This window comes from Ovis canadensis, chromosome 25, assembly GCF_042477335.2.
Source record: "Ovis canadensis isolate MfBH-ARS-UI-01 breed Bighorn chromosome 25, ARS-UI_OviCan_v2, whole genome shotgun sequence".
In the NCBI taxonomy this organism is placed as follows: domain Eukaryota; kingdom Metazoa; phylum Chordata; class Mammalia; order Artiodactyla; family Bovidae; genus Ovis; species Ovis canadensis.
The window spans coordinates 25717036-25741111 of NC_091269.1; the positions used below are offsets into that span (position 1 = coordinate 25717036).

Consider the following 24076-nt stretch of genomic DNA (forward strand, 5'->3'; position numbering starts at 1 on the left):
CAGGCATATGAGAGACCAGTTGCAAATATGAAACTGAAAGTCATTTGCATTCTAGAAGCAGCAACGCAACAATTCTGGTCTTCTCAATATCACGTGCTTTCTAAAACAATCATATTCATTTTATATTGATCACAAATTTGTATTCAATAAATTGGGGGAAAATCTTAAATTATAAATTTTCCATGCACTAGATTTATTTTTAAAAAACTTCAATTATTTACTCTGCAGTATGTCTATCCTTATTACAACAGTTTGCTCTCAAAAAGAATCCATCACTTTATAGCTGACAAATGAATAAATGTCATAAAATAGAACCATAAGACAGCTAAGTAACTAACCCTTAAAAGTTAATGGGCATAGTATGTAGATAAAAAAATCTTCCTCCACTAATAATTTTAGTTTTAAATTCTTTTATGCAAACTTTTTTAGCAATAACATACTTTATCATTCCTAATTATGCAATTATGTAGGCAACAAAAAATAAACTAGAAATACTGTCACAACTAGAACTGTAGGGCTTTTTTATTCCTTCTATACAGTGAGGCAGCAGGGATGAAGGGAAGCTTAATACACTTATGAAATTAAGTCTGAGTTCACAAAAGTACCAAATGAGTCAATTTTCTCTGAAATGCATCACAAAGTCTACAAAGATTCTTAAGAATTACTCCTATTTTAAAGACTTGTTTATAGTCAAATTGGTACTTAAAAATTAAATGAATCCAGCTGTAACCTGAGACAAAAAATATGAATTCTACTACTGAAAATCTATTAACATTTCTATAATGAAAAAATTGTAAGTAAAGCTGAAATAGCTAAGAAATTATCAGAAAGCCTGAAATATCTAAGAAACTATCAGATAAACTATTAACAACTTAACTGATTTATGTATACGTAATAAACATATGTAAAATTAACCAGTAAGGCTTTTTCTGAAAGAATACTACTTGTTTAATCAGAAGATTGTATCATTGCTCATCAGGGAGAAAAGGAAGCATATTCTGGTAGATACAACAAAGACGGATCATACACCAAAGAGATTTATCATGCATCTCAGAATCATTATAGAAAACATAAAAGAGATATAGATGATTAAAAGTTTAAAATGTTTTAAACAAAAACTAACTTGAAACTGTTCATTAAAAAACCATATAGGACTGAGGGCTTCCCTGGTGGCTCAAGGGTAAAGAATCTACCTGCCAAGGCAGGAGACACAGATTCAGTCCCTGGGTTGGGAAAGATCCCCTGGAGGAGGAAACGGCAACCCATTCCAGTATTCTTGCCTGGAGAATCCCATGGACAGAGGAGCCTGGTGGGCTATAGTCCATGGGGTCGCAAAGAGTCAGACACGACTGTGCGATTGAGCACACACGCACACGTAGCACTGAACACAACCGGCAAACACCAATAATAGCTAGCACAATCCTACTTTCAGTGGTAGCCAGGGCAATCTTTTATGTAATCTGGAATAAAAACCTAATACTCTGTATTAATTTTTAAAAGCAATCAAAAATTAAAAATTAGAATTTCTCATTTAATGTCAACCTCAGACACAAATCAAATGAGTCACTCAATAACACACTGAACTACAAAGAGGCAAACAACACAATTACTGGCCATCAGCCGAACCAAATATTCTCCCCCTCCTTCTCTTCTCAGTGGCAAAAATCAGAGGTAGATACATCAAAAAGAACACAGAATGTCAAGAAAGAGAGCCTTTCAAAGTATAAAATGTAGCTGGTATACTAAGCAGATGTATGTATTACACAAAAACATAAACACAACACACACACATTACATGAGTTATCTTTTACATTTTGGGAAACCAAATGTATCCACGAGGACTTTTTCATCTGAACTCACAAATAATCAAATTTCCCAAGTTTGATGTCACATTCCTTACTTACAATGGACCAAAATTAAGACCAAAATAACTATTATAGGTTATTAGTACCTGCTACGGGCCAGGCACTGAACCAAACATTTTACATAAATTCAATTATTTAATCTTACACAACTGAACTACAAAGGAAGGACACTGAAAGTTCTTGTACCAGCTAATTACTTAAGAGAGTTTATATACTAGATAAATATTTATATGTTAATTCTTCACAATCACAAAATTTTCTGTTGTACTGATCTAATAAAATCCAGAGATCAGTTGGATATTTCTAACCCATAAATTTTCTACAGCAGCCATATCAGGAAAATTTGTTTATGGTATGATACATTTATAAATATCTGCAGTAAATAAAAAGCCATAGGAATTTTCCTGGTTGTCCAGCGGTTAAGAATCTACCTTGCAGTACGGGCAACGCAGGTTCAATCCCTGGTCAGGGAACTGAGACCCCACATGCCACGGGGCGGAGCCCGAGCTCTGGAGCCCAGGCACTGCAGCTAGAGAGAAGCCTGGGTGCCACAACTAAGACCTGATGCAGTCAGAAATAAAAACTTAAATTTTAAAAAAAGTGTATGGAAATGTTAAAAATTTAATGAATACATAAGCCATACAGCTGAAGAATTCAAAACATCCACAAAATAGTTTATACCATAAAATAAGCTGAAGTACCAATGTGAAAAATTAAGATAATTATTAGTCACAAAGAGAAAATATAGGCTTATTACAGGGCTTTTCACACAGTAAATGCTCCAGAAATAGATACATATTTATAAATCAGATTTTTAGGCAAGAAGCTGAATCCTTACTAAATTTCTTAATAGCTGACATAGTCTTCAAGTAGTAGCAAGAGTGCTTCAAATATACATTTAACACACACAGAAACATAACTAAGTATCATAAACACTTAAACTATATTCATTTAAAGCCAGTTTTGTTTCCTTTTTCCATGTTTATTTCCATGTTGTGGTCAAAATTTTAGAAGAACACTAAAATGGCTCAGTCAGTAAAGAATATGCCTGCAATGCAGGAGACAGGAGTTCAATCCCTGGGTCGGGAAGATGCCCTGGAGGAGGAAATGGCAACCCACTCCAGTATTCTTGCCTGGAGAATCCCATGGACAGAGGAGCCTGGTGGGCTGCAGCCATGGGGTCATAAGAGTCGGACACAACTTAGTGATTAAATCACCAACCACCACCAAAATGAGCAAGAGATTTTAAGCAAAAAGATACTTACTAAGTTTCTTAAAAGTAGAAATAATTTCCAGTATCACTAAGGAGTACTTGAAATACACATTTGTACACAGAGAGACATATATATTACAAAGTGTAATAAACACATTTTACTATAGTCATCTAAGCATCATTTTTTCCTCTTCCTTGCTTGTCTGCATGCTGTGGCCAAATTTTAGAAAATACGAAAATGATAAAAAAATATATAGTTGTACTTATTTAGAAGAATCATTAACAATGGGGATGTTTAGCTTTTTTTAAAGCCTCAGAAACAAGATGAAATGCCGAAAATCACCTATAAAATGCAGGGTCCACTGTCAGTATAGATATCCTTGATACATTGCTAAATAATTCTCAAATTGACCAAACCAAGTAAATGCTACTATCATATAAAATGCAATATAACAATTTTATAAACTAAGTACTAGCACTTTTCCATTCTTATTTTTTGCTTAAAAAATGATTACAACTCTCAAAATCTATACCCAACATACCATCTACAGAACACTGGAGAAAGACATCTTCCCAAATTTGTATTATCTAGTTATGAAGCAGGGGCTAATGCAGTAAGAACTGTTTTTCTCTAGCTCAAGAGTTCATTAATTTCCATGATGAGAGCAAGAATAATGGATCAGAAATATGATCTTTTTCTACAAATTTGCATTAGTAGGGTCTCTGAAGGAGCCAAATGCTATCTGCATAATAAATATAAATTAAAATTATTTATTTATTATCAATTATTTATTTTGTCAATCACATTTAGATTCATAAAAACACACAAAGAGCAAATTACAAAAATTCATTCAGCTATAAAATGCATCTTAACCAAAAACAGACTTCTTACCCAGATTTTGCTTTTTCTTCTCCAGCTTCTACCTTTATGCTGAGGGGTTCATCTGCTCCAGCTGTATCATCATCTTTATCTTCCAGGTTTTCATTTTCTTCTGTTTTTTTCATGTTAACTTCTTTTTCCTGTTCAGATTGTGTAGGCATAGATTCTAATAAATTCTTTTTACTCCCCTAGAAAAAGATCAGAGGAACTAAACCAACAAAAGTAAAAACTGTCAGCCTAATTCCATTATCTAATTATCAGCACAGGAGGTACCAACCAGTACTAACACTGAGAAAGTTATTTTAACAATCTTCTGCCATCCCTAAAATAATGGCAAAAATAGCTAACAGCTATTTCAAACACAAAAATAGCATGTAATAAAGAAAATGTATGAACAATAAAATTTATAAGATAAATTAAATAAGGAATCTTTAGAGAGGATGGAGAAAATGTACCACTGAAAACAAAGGACTATTAACAGTATCCTATTTACCTGGGAGGGCTGAGTAGTCTCCTTTCTTTCAACACCCTCTTCAAGAGGCTTTTCTTCTTTTGGTATTATATTGGCTTCCTCTTCAATCTTTATTTCTTTGATTTCTGGTTCATTTTCTTCCTTAACTTTTATTTCTTTTACATTTTCACACTCCTTACAAGGCTTGTTAACAACTTTCTCTGGCAGTGCCATCTGAAATTCAATATTGGCCGACCTACAGTACTCCTCAAAACCATATAAGTATCTGGAAACATGAAAAGAAGTTATATTTGGGAAAACATTTCAAAATGTTATTGTAGAGTTGTGGTTTTTAAAATATGTGTTCACTTCTTCTAAGTTCTCAGATATTGAGCTACCTTAATATTCTAGCTTATTTTAATTCAATTCTTTACAATCTTGTTACTCAAATAGAAACATTTTTCAAAGAAAAAAAACTTCATTAAAAAAATGCTAAAAGTGAAAAGAAAGTCATCATCTTAAATGTAGTAACTGTAGTAATAGTAGCAAGTAATAGCATCTACTTATATGCTAGGTACTGGGCCTCTGAGTATACGTAAAATTTCACTAGCTGATCAGACTAATCACTACTATGAGACAAACAGTATTATCTCATTTTATAAACAAGAAAATCAAGGTCTGGAAGAACAAATAAGTAGCCCAAGGGCATAAACAACAAATAACTGGCAGAACCAGGATTCGAACCTGGGTTTATGTGACTTTAAAACTTTGGCATTTTAACTTCTATACAATACTTTTCAAATTTGCCTGAGCACAAAAACTTTCTTCACAGATTATCTCACAGATCTAATATTCATGGAAATCAGTCCTGAATATTCACTGGAAGGACTGATGCTGAAGCTGAAACTCCAATACTTTGGCCACCTGATGCGAAGAACTGATTCATGTGAAAAGACCCCAACGCTGGGAAAGACTGAAGGCGGGAGAAGAAGGGAATGACAGAGGAAGAGATGGCTGGATGGCATCATCGACTCAACGGACATGAGTCTGAGTGAACTCCCGGAGTTGGTGATGGACAGGGAGGCCTGGCGTGCTGCAGTCCATGGGGTCGCAAAGAGTTGAACATGACTGAGCAACTGAACTGAACTGAATATTCATAGGCTACACTCTAGAAAATGCTATTATAGAGTGATTACTCTAGTAAACCTTCCTCGAAATTACTAGCCTCAGTTACATGGTAAATTCCATCCTGCTTTCTAGGTAAAATACTGGTGAATATAGCTATATTCAGCACATGGACTTACTTTTTATAAGCACATTTAACATTGTATCCTGCAGCTGAATTTAAGACAGGGATTCCAAGATCTTGGTAGACTTGTTTCCAAACAGCCCCGCTTTCAATCTGAAAGAGTAAAATGAAAATTCAAAATTAAAAGGTGAGGAATTATGATAAAGTTTTGGTAAATACCAAATGTGTGTGTATTTGTGTGTATGTATCTATTATGGAGTTCTGTATTTGTTGTTTCTAGTCTCAAGGAATGGAAAATACCAATTTTGATAAATTCTACGTAAAATAATCTGGTTTACAGCAATGTTTTTAAGTTAAGTTTTGGTATTCTAACAAATCTCAGAGAATTATAAATGCTGAAATCCTAGGTCATTTGACATTTTACCTTTTTGGCCATGGTTCAAGGCATGCAGGATTCCAGTTCCCTGACCAGGGATCAAGCTTGCTTCCCCTACACGGGAAGTTCAGAGTCTTAACCGTTAGATAGGGAAGTCCCCGTTTGACGTTTAAATAAACCCTGCTATGGTAAATAAGAAAACACCTACATGCCTGAATCAAAATCTTCATAAAATGACAGATTAAAAAAATGTCAATGATGTATGATTTCCTATAAGCTAATAAAGTCGTTTCATGAATCCTAGTAACACAACGTACCTTTCCTCCCCCCAGAATAGTATTAACTGGATGAGTACCATACATCATGGCAACCTTAAGATAATTTCTTCAGTTCTGCATATATGCACACATATATATGCAAATAATGTTTTCTATATATGTAAGGCACAGTGGTAGAAATCAAGGATATAAAGAATATTAAGAGAGATCGCTGCTCTTACCGATCTTACAGTCTAATGGAAAAGACACAGAACGAATTTCCACTAACATGGCTGTGTTATGACTCAGATAGCTTATGAAAGTTTGACAAACTTAACAGTAAATTGGAAAGCTCATTTTAAAAAATCTTCAAGTTTAAATTTGGTCTGAGGAAGCTAGATAGTCTAACTTGTGCTCTCCATTTTCTTTTCCTTTTATTCTTAAGTTTTTGTTAATAGACACTTTTAGATAATATTTAGATGAGAAAACATGTATGAAGAACATGTTTCACTTCTGATCGTAATACTTACATTATCAAATCCTCCAAGTTTGTGTACAAGCCTGAATAACTTAAAGAGATTCAAATTTCGATATCCAAGCACAGGTCGTTTGTTAATAGGTGTGCCTATTAAAGAAAACACGGATATATCAGAACCAGGCTTCGTATTTATTTAAATTTTGAAGATTCAAACATTACCATCAAATATACACAGTGCAATCTGTGTCTATATGAGAAAAACATCCCTGGTTAATCAAAAATATATCTACTTAAATCCATTTTATCAAAACCTTTTTTCCTACATCAGATTTTTGAAACTTTATTTATATTTTATTCCACTTTCATTCCCCCGATGAGCAAAAGAATAAACAGTAAATGAAGCAAAATAAAATACCAACACAAAATTTTAAAACATCAGGGTAACAATGTTTGGTAGAACTGAAAACAGTGTTGAGATAATTGATGGGCAACTGCTTCACAATGGGAATTCCCTTTTATTGGGAAGTAAGTTGGTATTTTACCAACTTACTACTATTCTACAAAGTAAGTAATTCTAGAGTAAAGTTATAGTGTTGTTTATTCTAGGATGTAAGAAAGTAGAAAGATACTAAAACTATCAGACTGTTAGAATGTGATTAAGAGAAAATAACAGGATAGAGATACATATTTTGCCCTTTCCAAAAAACACATGATGGGGATAATCATATTCTTCATTTTTTTCTAATATTAGATTTTATTCATTTTCTTCACTTTTTAATTTAGCTTACATAAAAAAAGCTTAAGAAATAGCCTGCCTTCTTAGGCCAAGCCTCCATGCACACAAATAAACAGATAAATCAAGGACATTTTATACTGAAGAATAAAAAGATAACTACATTGTAGTAGCCACTATGATTTATGAGAGCAAAAAGAAGACCAAGCCCGCAGGTACTTATCAACAACACAAAACTGGATTAAAAAAACTTGAATTCACAGAGCATAGCAGCACTTCTAAGTATCATTCATTCATTTTGTCTTTTTCTTCAAGTCAGAAAGCTTTCAGCCTCTGCCCTCTACCTTGCTAGCATCTTTACAGGAAAGGAGAAACTATACTCATAACAGCAGATAAGAAAGAAACAGGGCCACAGTTACTAGATGACCAGGTCATCACTGCAAGTTAAAAGTTAGTGTTAATTACCCATGCTTATATTTCTTGAACCACAAAGACAGATTCAAAAAGCTAAGACAAGGCTCACCTTGACACTTGGTCACCTTTCTCTACAGATGGTTTAATTTTGTTCTTAGTTTTATATGGCTAAGTCATAAGAAGGCTTATGGCCCATCTTAGAATGAATGACGTGTCTGTCTGTGTGTCTCTCTTACTCACATACACAAACACATACATCTTGGGGCTGGCAGTGATTTTAGAGAAGAGGCTTTTCTACAGGCATACACGGAGGCTCAAATAAAAAGACACTACGATTCCCATTCTGTTACTGTTTTCTAATGTAAAGGTTCTTTGGGGATCCCCCAAAGAAGTGGTGGGAAAGACAGGACAAAATACAGTTATTTATGGGTCCATGGCCATAACATCCATCAAAATACTGTCAAATCCCACTTTCTACTTACTACGTGACAGACATTATACTAGGGTGCTGCTGATACTGGTAATCAAAATGACAGCCATGACTACCAGTGACATGCAGCTTAACAAACAGAATTCTTATTTTTAAGATATTTTCTAATATCTACATTAATAATGAATCAAAGAAAAAACACTCACCTCTATCTTCCATAAATTTGTACAACTGCTGAAGAAAGTTCTCCCTTTCCTCTGGAAATGGTTCTATTTCTTCCTAATTTTAGTCACAGAAGAATAAAATATTATTTTCCTCAGTTAAGCATTTTAATAACACAAGCAGATTTCCTACCAACAGCAAAGACTAATACTCGCTAGAATATTTCAAAGGCTTTTTACAAAAAAAAAAAAAAAATTACTTAACACTAAGCTATTCAAAACCAGAAAGTCTAGACATTTTCTGCGTTACAGAGAACTATGTCCTAAAAGGTTATCTCAGTAGTGACAATCCCAAATGGAAATGCTCATATGAGAAATGAGACCAACAAGATGGTTCATCAACTTTCCACCACATCAGAGATCTAGTCTTTAAATCACGGTCACAGGCTCAAGAAGACCTACTCTCACTTATACTAATTTGGGTCAGGGCTTAACATCGAAACAGGCTCTACTCTTGCTCCTCCAGGAACTAAACAAGTGAGAGCCCATCAGCTGCAACTAAAATTATCCTTCATTATATTCGGCCCCACAGTATAGTACTTCAAGCTTATAAAATCAGTAAAGTGGGGAACAAACTTGATCTACAATACCTGAAGATTCAGACTTAGGGAAATCTTCAAGTAATAAAATAGTTCCCCGATTTATCAATTACAAGGGAGGGACTAGCTTCTTGCTGTTGTGGCCAGGGGCTGTGGCAGTAGGGAGCTGGTCCTGAAGCAACCTGCAAGGAGCAGGGTAGTAGGTGAGACGGAGGAACTCATCAATTCAGTGACCATCAACAAACATTTAATGAGCACCAGTGAGTGTAGGCACTGTGCAAGGTGCTGAGTCAAAAGAGAAACAAGCGATGGTGCCTGCCATTACAGAGCATGATCGGGGGTAACTGCAGAGGAAGTAATTCAAAATACACACTGAGGCTTTACAGTCACTCTGGTTGAAACAAAAGTATTCCGAGTGGTAGAAGTCAGGAGAATACTTTTCAACTGATAGCCTAAATATATCATTCTAATTTTAAAAATCATGTGTCTAAAACCACTGCTGGCGTGAGATTGGCCTCTATCTTAAAAGCAAGCAGAAAAAAGGAAGTTAAAGACAATAAAAGCTTGTATCGATAAAACTATTATGCTTGCTAATAATTGGGCAGAGAAGAATAAATGACAATTATTAGTTTGCTTATGATAAAATTTGTTTTTCTCAACCTAAACATGATCCACATGTACCGCATTTTGGTAAGGTAGTCAGACGTGAGCCTAAGGAATACTGTTTTCTAGGTATTTTCTTAAATGCCCCCATGGCACAACATGTGACTTTCATAAACCACCAAATTTATTCCTACTGCAAAAAATTTTAAGTGAAGTCTGTATTTAACTTTAAAAAAACTGTTTAAACTGGAAACCACATTTGGTTAACATAAATCTAAGGGACAAAAGTTTTGGTAACTAGTATTTACTGATCATCTGTTCCATGTTACACACTATGACAGATACTATGAGTATGAGTACAAGTAAGGTGGACTCCTGACCCTTGAGGAGCCTATTGATTAGTAGGGCAAAAAACAAGCAGAAAATCATACATGCACACATGCAATGCATGTATATATGTAGGCAGAAATTTCTACGAGGAGTGGTATCTGTTTATAGACTATCAAACAGTGATTAACTTTTCTTGTAGAAGGTGACGGTTCTCTCCTTTACAGGGAAAACAGGTTAGTAAGGTTTAAAAAACTCAACAGGAGTGTGTCATGCTGACAAAGGGCAGGGTGGGGAAGGGCACCTTGGACAAAGGGATTGGTTTGTACAGAAGTAAATAGAAACAAAGGTTTGTAATTCAATGTTGCTACAACCTAGTTCAAAGTAGGAGGGTAAGGAATTCCCTGGAGGGCCAATGTTAGACATTTACATTTTCACTGCCAAAGGCCCGGGTTCAACACCTAGTTGGGGAATAAAGATCTGGAAAGCCACATGGTACCACCAAAAACAAATAAACAAAAAAAAATAAAAGTAGGAGAATATACCAGAAGTAGTGATGGAAAAAAAGAGAGCACAGGTTGGGCTATAAAGGGAGGTTCTGAAAGTAAAGCCTGACTTCCAGAGTAATAAGTCATTCAGACTGTAGCCCACCAGTCCAAGGAATTTTCAGGCAAGAATACTAGAGTGGGTTGCCATTTCCTAATCCAAGGGGATCTTCCTGACCCAAGGATTGAACCTGCATCTTTTGTGTCTCCTGCACTGCAGGCGGATTCTTTACCACTGCGCCAGCTGAGAAGCCTTAAGCAAGTGACTGATGGCTTAGTTTTAACATTTTAAATAGAAAGCAATGGGGAAGACCGATGCCAGGGAAACTTTCACACTACACACTGTCATTATTGATCACTACATTATAAAATAAACTTTAAAATGTTCCTACTTCATCAGTAGTTGTTTATTACAGTTACATGGCAAAATTTCATAACTTACCTAAAATATTACATATTGACATTGACTTATCTTTGTTTCCTAAAAACATTAAATACAACGGTCATGTATCGCAGCTATCACTATCTGCACCATTACTCCCCCAATAATTCTCATGAAGCCACTCAGCAAACCATTAAAGAGCGCAGCGGAGCACTGTCACCAGTAAGATTACGGGCAATTTTCTCAGTGCTTGTCATTGACGGGCCTAAAGTGCCAGCTGCAATAAATCTATAGTTAGCTCCTTGATCCGCATAAATTCACAGATGTCTTATTTTGTATTAGATAAAATCTAATGCAAAAATCTTTGTATTGATTCTTTGAATCAAAGATATTAATCTTTACTTTTATGCTGATTATTCCTTTAACATTAGATAAAAGACATATTTTATCCTTTATGAGACACTGTAATAAAATATGCAGATGTGAACAGTCTGAGATCACAGCTGTCTATGTGATGTTAAAAAGCATATACAAGTAGAGTTTTGCTGTATTAAACATTTTTTCCCTTTTTTAAATTGAACTATAGATGACACACAATACTGTATCAATTTCAGGTGTATGACATATTGATTTGACATTTAAATACATTACAGACTGGAGATTAAGAAATATTTTTGAGATTACAGGCATAACTATACTTAATATTTTTAATTTCACAAAACCATATTTCTATTTTAAGGTTAAGTAAGCAAACTATTTGATTATGATGAATACACAAGAACAACTGTATTATAAAACACTTCTAATACTAAAAATACTTAAGCGATAAATAACTTCATGCCAAATCCCAAAGGGAACTCAACTGTTTTTCATTGTAAAAGGCATTAACTCTTTTTACTCACCTCTTCTTCACTGCTGTTATCCTCCTTTTCTTTTTCATCATCTTCCTCCTCCTCTTCTTCCTCTGCTTCGCTGCTAGAACTATCTTCTTTCAATTCAGTCTTCCAGTTAGCAGGAATAGTCCTACTTTTATGAAATTCAAGCGCCTGATCAAAGGCTGGAAAGAGGTAACAAACTATCAACTGGAGAAATTAAGACAACTGATTTGTCTAAAAATATTAACAGGAAAAAGAACTAAAAGCTACTGTGCTGCCACCGCTGACATTTATGAAGTGGTTGCTATGAGCTAGGCACTGTGCTAACTGCTTTTTGGTGTAGCAGCCCATTAATCTTAACCGTCTTAGGCATTAGATATCTGTTTTACAGATGGCAAAACTTAGGTGACTTAGGTTCAAACAAAGACAAGAAAAAGGGGCAGATATATTCTTTTAAAACAAAAATTAAGAATGTCTAGTAAACATTAAAGTAAATCTTTATAATCATTTTATCAAAAAATTAATAAACAGTTTATATAATAGGCACAGAGCCACTGTAATAACTTACAAGTATCTGAAAATATACTATAAATATGTACTCTACATTTTTAATTAACTCTAAATTAAACTTATATTAATGATTAATTTAACTGGATAAATAACTAGAAACAGTTATTCTCACTTTACAATACAGAGAAATAAATTCTCTACCATAAATCTTGATGATTTTTAACCAGTCTATATAGTGTATTACCTGATTTGGTGAACATGGGCAAAGAAAAAAAAAGTTATTTGCAGTGTGAAAAATCAAGTAAGAGATGTAATTACAGCATACTCCCCAATAAAATATAACCACTGTTACAAGAAATGACAAAAATCAAGACTACTTTGATTCCTGTGTTTACCATCCTCAGGAACTGATATTTACTAGGCCAGACTACAGTGATAGCTGATGATCTTGTTCTTGATCTTTTTTAGACTACTATCCCAATTATAAACAAAAAAAGACTACTATGATAACAAAAGACACATTGGTTTACAAAAGCAGAAGTCGCACAGGACCAAATGTAACTTCAAAGACTTCACTAAAAAAAAAAAAATTTTAAGACCAAAAGAATATTTAAACTTCAGAAATACTTCCTTAGTTTTTCTTTCTTCTCTGTTTGGCCACACTGTGAGACCTATGAGATCTTAGTTTCCTGACCAGAATCGAAGCTCGGCTCCAGCAGTAAAAGTGCAGAGTCCACCAATGGACCACCAGGGCATGCCCCATCAGGTTTTCAGTTAAGTATAATTTGTTCCAAAATTACCCTTACCTTGCTTTAATACAGCATCAGGCTTTGGTACAGCGTCACTAGTAATTTCATGGACATCCTTCCTTGGTACTGAAGTACTGCATTTTTTTTTAAAGGAAAAAACCCACAAAAACACAATAAAGATTAATTAAGAGTCCAATTATCTACCACAGAAAGATACTGAGAACATGGGAACACTGATGGAAATGACTGCACACAGGGTTGCAAATCTCAAACAAAATACTAGGCAGGACATTAAAACTGGAATCATCCAAAGAAGGACCCCACCTTAATAGATGTTTTATAAACAAGGAATTCTCAGAGTACCTGATTAAATGCAATACTAAAAATATTGAAACCCTGAAAATAATAAATTAAAATGTTTACATAGCAGAATGCATCAATCCAATTAAAAAAACAAGTTAAACAGCAAGAATCTGCCATAATCTTAAGATAATCTCAAGAAATAAATAAATTTAAGATTAGAAGAAAACGTACTATTTTATAATGTAAAATGTTCAATAATTTTTTTAAACTGAATTCTAGGTTCAAAGCGAACTTCTAATATACAACTGAAGTTCTCTCATGTAGAAACTATAAGAATGGTTTGGATGCAAGCAACTGGGAGAGGTCGTTTTATCATAAATGTCACATTTATTTCTTACTGTACATGAATAAATCATCATGCACCTTTTCTACACTTGGTTTGTTTCAACCAATCCACAGAAGTCTAAAAACTATTCCAAATACACTTTTCAGTCTGCCTCTTTTTAAACTTTAAATTTAAAAATTTCAAATATATACAGTAGTATAACAGTGAGATGAACTCCCACGAATCCATCATCCAACTACAACAATCATTAACTCAGAGTCAGTGTCTCATTTATACCCCTACCTACCTCCTCCCACCCCAACTGGATTATTTTGAAGCAAATCTCAGACATTATATAATTTAATTTATAATATTTTATTCTTTTAAAAATACAATCCTATCATCACACATTTAAAAATTCATAGTAATTTCTTAATATCAACTAGTATTCAATTTCAATGTGAAAGTGGGTTTCATATAGATTATTTTTAAGTCATGTTTCAGAACATGAAAATCCAAAAACCAATCTTTATGTATCATGATATTTTTAAAGCAGTCACCCACTAAGGCAAAATATCAACATAAAATACATGGATTTTCTAGTCACAATTTTTTAAGGGAAAAAACACTCATAGGAAATGATAATTCAGTTTTAGAAACGTTCTACACGAAAATTCATTGTCTTAATACCCAACATATATTTACAGTAACTCGTTTTAATCCTTAAGACTGTTGCAAAATTCAAACGTTACACAACAGGTATTACCACACTCATTTAGAAGTAATTTAAAATGTTAGAAAATCCTAATTAGACATTCAAAACAATAAATATATATCGATTAATATATCCATGAAATATTAGATGTGGTAGATATATTGAATTTTCAATAAACCATCAGTTATTATATAGGCAAATATTGATCAATCAGACAGCATTGAGAATATAGCTTAGAAAAGACCAAATGAACAAGACATATTTTAAGACTAATACACTTAATGATAATATGAAAGATGATCATGCTTTGAAACACTCTGAATGATAAAAAAGAAAAGCAGAACATCACTGGAAATGACTAATTTATAATTTATCACCCTAATCTGGAAAAGCAGCTTATTTTTCATACCAAGTGAATTATACTTACAATTTGCCATCTTTGAAAGATCGAACAAGAATATTATCCTTTTTCACAGCAATTTCATCACTACAGTCAGGACATACCACCTTTTTAAAAAAAAAGTATGAAACTATTATAACTAAAAGCACTATTTATAGATAGTTACATAAATATCAATTATTTAAATCTTAAAAAATAGTTTCAGCTTAAAATTTAAAAACTAATTTTAGTCTGAGGGTAAAAACACATACACATGCGTAACAATATACACAAGTAATTTAAAGTTTATATCCTAAAACACACACATACATATGTGGGAATGCACACAAGTAATTTTATTTTCTATATCCTTCCAGCTCTCTGGATTATCCACATTAATTTCTGACACAGGCATGATGTTGAGAGCACAGTCGTGGCTGGGACTAGACTGATGCTATGGACCAAGTCTAGGCAGAGACAGAAAACTGGCTGAGAGTGGCGCAGGGGTGGGGGGAGGGAGACAGTCCGACAGAAGGCCTGCAGCAGGGCTGCAGGGGCCAGAGCAGGGTATGGGAATCTTAACCAGAGCAGCCTCTATCTTAAAAAAGACAGATGATGTGCTGGCTATTATTTACATCTAAACACATATGTTAATAATACTAAAATCTCTCTATAACACTACCCATTCTAAAAATAAACGATTTTAAAGTGAGTACCTTCCTGGAATCTACATAACATTTACTACTACCAAAATAAAAGATTTTATTTGAAGTCACTCCAGCTATTACTGAAAATAAGGATAAAGCATGCCTTCTCAAAGATAACATTAATTCAAGACATCCATAAATTTTTTATTATTTTAATTCCAAAAGAGTTCACTATATGTATCGAGAACAACATCATAATTTGGTTTTTTAATGAAAAAATGGGCTGAATAAGTATGACAGATTTAAGGACTGTCTCATAAGCTCTGAAAAATGCCACAATGGTACTTAAATGCATGTAGTCTCGCTACAGGTTTGAGAGGAGCCAGAAATACATAAGTTCTAATTCAGTCTTTAATTCACTTTTTTTCTAATTTATTTTTTAATGTTTTGGCTGCATCGTGTGTTACGCAGGATCTTTCTCAACCAGTGACTGAACATTCCTCCCGCAGTGGAAGCACTGGTCCTGACCACTGGAGAGCACAGGAAATTCCCCTAATTCAGTCTCTAAAAGGTTAACAATTTCCATAATTGTCATTGCACTGCATCAGCACTGCTTAAATGTTGACGGCATTATGAAATAATTCACTAAGAAAAGGCTTTTACGTGTATTAGCATCTAGGAAAACTTTCCTATCATTTCAAAAGTAATGATAGGAAGTAGATCACTGAAGTAAATTTACTTCAGTAGATTTACTGAAGTAAATACTTAATTTGTCCATTCATTCATCCACTCTACAAATACAAACTATTTCATCAAGGCACTGTGTACTAGATCACAGAGGCCAAGACAGTCACCGTTTCTCCCCACAGTGAGTGTGTACTCTAACTGGGAAGGCAAGCACTAAACAAGTTAAGTGCACATTTATTTAACTGTTATTATCTAGGTGGTCAGAAATCACTTTCTTGAGGACACAACATTTACACTAAGCTTTGAAAACTGAGGAGGAACTGACTTGACAAAGGATGGATGTGTAATACACATGTCTGTAGGCCAGGCTGCAAGAAGAGGAAACGGATTATGGGAAGGGCCTGACACAGCAAGCAGGGCAACCCATTCTAGGAAGTAAAAGGTCAACATGGCTAACTTTCTGCCTGGGCTGAATAAGAAAGATAAGCAGAGCTTAGATTTGTCCATTTTGTAAGCCATGGTAATTCGGAGGACAAAAATCTGAAGTCTCTCAGAGAAGGATCTGAAGCAAGGCAATGTCATAACAGAATTGCCATTGCCTTTTAAAAAATTAATTTTGGCTATCACAAAGAAAGTGGACCAGAGAAGGGCATGAGTTGAAAGAGATTAACCTACTGCAAATCATCCAGGTGAGAGATGGTGACCTGGATACAAAGTGATGGTGATGGCAAATTAAAGGAATGAGAAATATTAGAGATAATTAGGGAAGTGAAGAGGTGAGAGAGAAAAGGATGCTTACATTTTTACCTTGTGCAAATGGTGTCATTCACAGGGAAAGGAAACAATGGAGAGGGGTCAAGTTTGAGAATACAGGGAGGAGAGAGTAAGTTTAGGTTTATTCAGCTTGTTAAGTTTTCAGGTGACTAAAAAACAACCAAGTAGAGATACTGAATAGACAGATACTCAGGTCCAGAGCTCAGAATAGAGGTCTGAACGCTAAGATATAAACCTGGGAGTAAACAGCCGAAATAGAGGTCTAAAACTGTGAGACAAATCACCCATTTTTTTCTTTCTCATTAGACTGGATTTTGAAAAACAAACATGATAGACTTTGCTGACATTGTGTGTAAGTAAGCGGGTCCACTCTCCATTCTGCTACAGGAACTAAAATCCATATTTTATCCCATTTACCCATGCATCTGATTTTCTCAGTCCTTAAGACATTTCAGTTTATTATCCCTGCAACCAATGTTATTAAAGGGGATGAGATCACCCTGAAAAAATAGAGTGATATATTCTGAACCCTAAACAACAACATTTAAAGCTCAGAGGAAAAATGACTGAAACTGAAAAACAGTGAATCAGGGAAGCTAAGATTTCCACCCCTTTAAATGGGGGTAAATACCACTTATGTTTCAGCCTCAATTCGGGTGAAATGAGACTGTGCATTTAGCACAGTGCCTGGCCAGGGGAAGTGCTCAAACCACGGTAGCTATTTATTGTTTCTAAGAGTATGCAACTGTTTTCTAACATGATATTAGCAGGCACTTGTTAACATTACTCAATTTATAAACTACTTTCAAAAATAGAAATGCAAATATTTTGTGTGATTATGTCAAGGTTGTTTGATTCAGAACACAATTTCACACTCTCGTTAATAAAAATTATCCATTACTGTCCAAGAGATCTCAAATTTGCGTGGAGGATAACACGTATCAATAATGCTAAGATGTTAAAAATAATAATGAAATGTTGACTAAGCAGATTACTAACCTTTTGGTACCGTTAATCTTTTCCTCATCATCAGGAAACTATTTAGAAATGATGATGAGAATGTTAAATTAATATTGAAAATACCAAAGTGAAAATTTTAATGTTCCTGTTGTTTTAGAAAAAGACACACAAAGCTCTTTCAAAAAACGTTTTCAAAAGAAATGCTCACAAAGAATCTTAGTGCTTTATGAAAAAGAAATGACCACATACACTGACTAAAGTTTTCTGCTTACCATTAACCCAAAGCTTGACAGGTTATTTAACCCTTCTAACACTGAGTTTCCTTATCTTTAAATGAGGATAATACATACCTCATAATCCTCAAAAAGATCTTAGCACAATCCTTACACACAGCAGGCATCCAATAAATGAGGAATGGATAGATGGATATACGAAGAGGTACAAAGGTATTATACAATATTCACATTTATGAAAATAATTGCCCTCATTAGTTTAAAACAGCTGACATTTATTGGGCACTTAGTTTTGTGCAAAACACTTTTAAATCTCAGGATACAGAATACAAAACGTTCAACAAAAATGATGATGAACAGATGCCATTTGCAGACAACAGTAGAAAACAGGGTCCCACTCTTCTTTAGCAGTCTTCTGCACGGTACATTTAGAAGTTTTAAAAGTCTGCACAAGGAATTTTTTATCCAAAATTCAGCAGTGTAATATACCAAACCTCTAAAATTACCATGATTTTGCTTTTCATGGATGAATTCAAAAGTTCTTTGTACTCAGAAACAATTTTCAAAGTAATTCTGTGTGAACTGAATGATGCTAAAACCATTTCCCATTCTGTACCTATGAAAAACACTGATTTTTAAGAAAATCAACTGCTTTCTTCATGAACTTATATAGTTGAAAATTAAACTCTGATACTGAAGTTACTCACCAATGCAGGAAACCACAGTGCTTTCTTTTTATCCAAACTAATGTAATCTACACATACAACTTTCCCCAGAAGCTCATCAATCTGTTTCCTATCATCCTCATCTTCATCACTGGAGGATGAAGAAGACTCTTCCTCTGGTCTAGGGAGAGAAAAAATGAGATATTCCTGTTCATCATCACAAAGAATAAGCATGCCAAGTTGATAAACACAGGTTTTCTAGAAATCCTATCCTGTTTCCTACAACCTACAAAATGGCTAAATTAAAATTTTTAATAGCTTTCTAAATTGCTAAAAAATAATTTTTTTAAAAAAGGTTATCACTAGAGGAAAAGCACAGCATTTTCCTAAAAATGTCCTGAATTTATTTAGTACTATTTTAAAAGATTACACAGAAGATAAAAACACAATAGCACTGGTTCCCAAATTCTCAAAACCTGAAGGTCCCATTTTAAGTATCTGAGGACTGCACTAAAATACACTACGTTCTCCTCTCAGAGTAAAGGAATTCTAGAAATGGTAATGCACTCCCAGCATAAAGCAAATTTTAAAAGGGGGAAGGGAGATCTTTACTAACAGAGGGTCAAGGTAGAGAGAGGAGACAATCTGATAAGACATCACCACTGCTATGCTTAATATCAGATACATAAAAACTAAGTATTCATAAGATGTACAATATGGTTCTTTTGTATTATGTGAAAAATTCCTTTTGGTTACACTGTATTCTGAATAAATTAAAAAGAAGAAAAAGGAACTCAAACCATCCATTCGATGTTAAGAGGGAAGTACAGTAAAAAATAAAACTTAAAAAGAGAGGGGGAAAAAAAAAACACACGAACACACAAAACAAAGTTCTCAATCTGGTTTTAAAAAAGCCCACAGTCAGTAGTAAAGAAAATGGATTCTAATGGGGGGATGTGTGAGAGGCTTGGAGGGAGGGGGACGTATGTATACCGCTGATTCACTTTGTTGTACAGCAGAAACTAACACAACATTGTAAAGCAATTATACTCCAGTTAAAAAAAATTATTCTAATTACTATGTTCAAAATGCCCAGAATAAAGATATTAAGAAATGTGGAATAAATAGACTGCGACAAAATGAGAAGTAAACACATATGGTATTTCTATAAAATAAAAAGCACAACACAAACGTCACCCCTCATATTTATATGTGCTGCACACTTAGCCGAGTCCGATTCTTTGCAATCGCATGGACTCTAGCCCTCCACACTCCTCTGTCCGTGAGATTTTCCCCACAAGAATACTAGAGTGGCTTGCCATTTCCTTCTTCATTATATCTATATGTTCCAACATAAATATAAAGGAAGCAAAACCTATTATAACACTGTTAAACATTTTATAGTGACAAGGGGAATATCATGATTTGATTTCAGTGATCAATTAACCTAAAAATTGTCCCCTGATAAAGAACAAACCACATCTTCAAAGTTTGCTACTGAGAATACTGTACTTCAAAATGGCACTTAAAGAAGTTCAACCCCTACTTAGAAAGCAGGTAATAGGCAGCAGGAAAACCCAACATATTTTCATATTAGTGGAGCATAAAACCTTACAAATAGGCACACAGCTTGGAACAGTAATGACAGACCTTCACAAGTCTGATTTCTACTTGATTAGCAGAACTTCTCAAAGACAAGGACTTTTTTTCTCCATTTTCTAATGATCATAGAACACAACCAAATTTAAAATCATAATTACTGCTTTTTTCAAAATAGTCACAAAGGACATATTCAGCTACGGATGCCCTCTATGCCATTATCATTAGCAAGACAAAATCACAATGTCACAAATAACATTAATCAAATCTGTAAAACACAGAAAGAGAAAACCGGGCTTTACTCGGTTAACACAATCATCTGCGATAGTATAAAGGTTCTAATTTCTTTCCTAAGACTTAGCGAATGTGAAGACTTCAGACACGAGAGTTATCTATCTACTGTAAACTGACTGGCTACAGAGAACATCCATCCACTTTACTGTCTAGGTTCCACTCCAAAACCATTCCCCACTCACGGACTAGACACCCTTCTCCACTCTCACATCCACAAGCTTCTGTTCCAGCAATGTTCCTACATCTCCCCTCTATCAGGTTTTTTACCTCTACTAGTTTGAGTCCTCCTAGCACTGTGTTTGGAGAAGGCGATGGCGCCCACTCCAGTGCTCCTGCCTGGAAAACCCCACGGATGGAGGAGCATGGTAGGCTGCAGTTCATGGGGTGGCGAAGAGTCGGACATGACTGAGTGACTTCACTTTCACTTTTCACTTGCATGCATTGGAGAAGGAAATGGCAACCCACGCCAGTGTTCTTGCCTGGAGAATCCCAGGGATGGGGGAGCCTGGTGGGCTGTCGTTTCTGGGGTTGCACAGAGTCAGACACGACTGAAGCAACTTAGCAGCAGTAGCAGCACTGTGTTATTGCTAAGAAAATGCTGTTACTTCCTCCACTTAAAAAAAAAAAACAACAAAAGACCCCTTGACCTCACTTTCTCTACCAGCTACTACTCTTTGCAGAGAAACAGCCTGCAATGCTTTATCCCCAGATACTTGGAAACTTTTTCATCTCCTCTAAGTCTCTGTTCAAATGTCATTTCAATTAGGATCACCTTATTCAAATTTGCTTCCCTGGTGGCTCAGAGGTTAAAGCGTCTGCCTGCAATGCAGGAGACCTGGGTTCGATCCCTGGGTGGGGAAGATGCCCTGGAGAAGGAAATGGCAACCCACTCCAGTATTCTTGCCTGGAGAATCCCATGGACAGAGGAGCCTGGTGGGCTATAGTCCATGGGATCACAAAGAGTCGGACACGACTGAGCAACTTCACTTACTTATTAAAATTTACAACCTGCCCATCCTAATCCCCGAATCTTATTTTATTATTTCCACAGCACTAACAAACCTATCACACTACATAATTTACTTCCTTCTTTTTTTCTGTATTGCCCATCTCTCTCCATATGAGAGAGTGTTAGCTCTGAAGGTAGAGGAGGTGTTCTGGCTGCACTGCATGGCATGCAGGATTTCACTTCTCTGACCAGGGATGAATCCGTGTCCAATGCATTTGAAGTGTGGAGCTTTAACCACTGGACCACATGGGAAGTCTCCCAGAGACTTTATGAATGCCTGTTTTGTTCACTGATATATCCCAGGTACTTGAACAGTGCTTGCCACAACACAGATGCTCAATAAATATTTGCTGACTAAATAAGTGAACTAAATAGGTTTATTTCTTTCTACTGTGATACTTCTGATTTCTATTTCTCCTGAAATTACACAATGTATACAATCAACATAATGTATACAACCAGTTTAAACCATACCTTTATTCCTAAGACTCCTGTAATTTTTCCTTGTAGTGGAATGTACCCAGGAAATTGTTTATATAAGACGAGTACTCAATAAACTGATACTCCAAAATAAATGAGCATTGGAAATATTTTAAAGGAGCAAAGATAGAATAAGCAGAGAATATGCTTGGTGTTTACTCCCCTCTGACACTGTTGCTTCTCTGGTACCAGGTATGTGTTTACAGAGCCATAACAAAATAACTAGTGTAGCGGAAATGACACATGATGATGCCACTGGAAACAATGCTAATTACATGGGAATGTTTACCAAACAAACGAACAGCTAGTCACGTAAAGCTGGTCACACATCGATATTAATTACAAATTAATTATAAATCAAGTAAAAATTTGGCAACTTGGACATGTGCCAAAGAATACCATATGATGAGGTACAAATAGAAAACTGAGCCAGAAACTTCAGAGGCTCAATCTTTAAAATGCAATTTGGACTTCAGTGATCCTTACTCTTTCAAACAACTAACTCAGCTTCAAATTTGTACTGCAAATTCAAAATCTGTATTAGTTATCAGGAAAAATGTGTAGCCTCTTAAGAGATTAAAATATACAGATCATACAAACATGTATGAACTTAACCAATAAAACATTTTTTCCCAGTTTTTACCAAGAAGGAAACTACAATCAAATTCTCGTATCAAAATAAAGCAGTTAATAATAAAAAGAACTTTTGGACTTAGGTAGTGGTGCTGGTTGTAAAATTTTGTGAATATACTAAAAAAAAAAAGAACAATACTTAAAAGGGTGAATTTTATATGTGAATTATATCTCAATAAAAATATTATTCAAGATCAATCTGCAGACCTGTAAATATCCGGTACAAATCACTAGTTTATTGGGTAAATCTTAGCAATGTTACTGGGTAGAAACTACCCACAAATAATACCTAACAAGTATCATTACAAGCCTTATTATGCTTTATCCTTTTTCTGAAGGATAACAGCCTAGAGTGCTTTCCTACAAAGAGTGTTGCATATATACTTTGGCCACGTTACTGGAAAAAACTTTTGGAGGAACACAAAAATTTCTATAATTTCAGCATTCTATTCTTTAATTTAGGTAGAATCAAAGAAAACTTCTGCATACAATATAAATTATAAGGGAAAAATTCACTCAAGTTATACATTATCAAAAGGATCAATGACTTGCTTTTAAAAAATTAAGCTACAGGATGATAATCTTCCAAACATATATGAATACATTAGGATTAAAAGCAGACTATAAATAAAATAATTAAAGGAAGCTGTCAAAAATAATCAATTTTGGAATAACTAGAGGCCAGTTAACTGGTCTGTGGATTAACAGTTCTTAAAAGAAAAACAAACGTAGTGATATATCACTGCAACAATGGAGTCCCGGGAATCCTGGGAAGGATAACCTTATTTATCTTTGTACTAATTTTAAATGGCAATCAGAGAACCATAATGAAGACCTTTTCAAGTTGAGTAATGAAACAGGAAATGAAGGTCAGATAAATGACCTTAAGACGCAGGTCCCAGATTTTGTTGAAGAAAATCACTCTGAAGAAAGGGAAGAAAGAACTTCAAGGAAGTGTAATTTAAGGAGACGGGCATTTTAAGCTGTGGTGGTTGCCAATGGCGCTTACATGCCAGTGCTTAGAGCACCAAGGAGGCACTAAGAATGACCACAGTAGTGAGATGGAGGAAGCAGCAAGTGACGAAAGACTGTAGACAGGCGGCACTTCACTTCCTACAGTAGTAATTCTCGACCTTTGTTGTGCCTTCACACTTCACATATTTACAGCAAAATCTTTCATTGTGCACACAGATTCTCAACAGGAAAATCACTAATTCAGTGCTTGCTAGAGTCTTTAGAAAATGAAAATCAATTTGCTCAGTGACAACTGCATGCT

The 24076-nt window shown here is 34.9% G+C and overlaps 1 protein-coding gene across 6 annotated transcripts in view; it reads right to left on the bottom strand.

Moving 5' to 3' along the window:
- Positions 1–24076, bottom strand: part of ARID4B (AT-rich interaction domain 4B) — a 140085-nt gene that overhangs the window by 39801 nt on the left and 76208 nt on the right. For all 6 annotated transcript variants that reach the window (XM_069571575.1, XM_069571577.1, XM_069571573.1 and 3 more), the window contains exons 8-16: positions 18828–18966; positions 14868–14947; positions 13155–13231; positions 11866–12020; positions 8553–8625; positions 6822–6916; positions 5714–5811; positions 4452–4695; positions 3971–4146 (exon numbers count right to left, since the gene is read on the bottom strand). In XM_069571575.1, the coding sequence (XP_069427676.1) occupies positions 3971–4146; positions 4452–4695; positions 5714–5811; positions 6822–6916; positions 8553–8625; positions 11866–12020; positions 13155–13231; positions 14868–14947; positions 18828–18966 (1137 nt within the window). The remainder of the gene's footprint in view (positions 1–3970; positions 4147–4451; positions 4696–5713; positions 5812–6821; positions 6917–8552; positions 8626–11865; positions 12021–13154; positions 13232–14867; positions 14948–18827; positions 18967–24076) is intronic.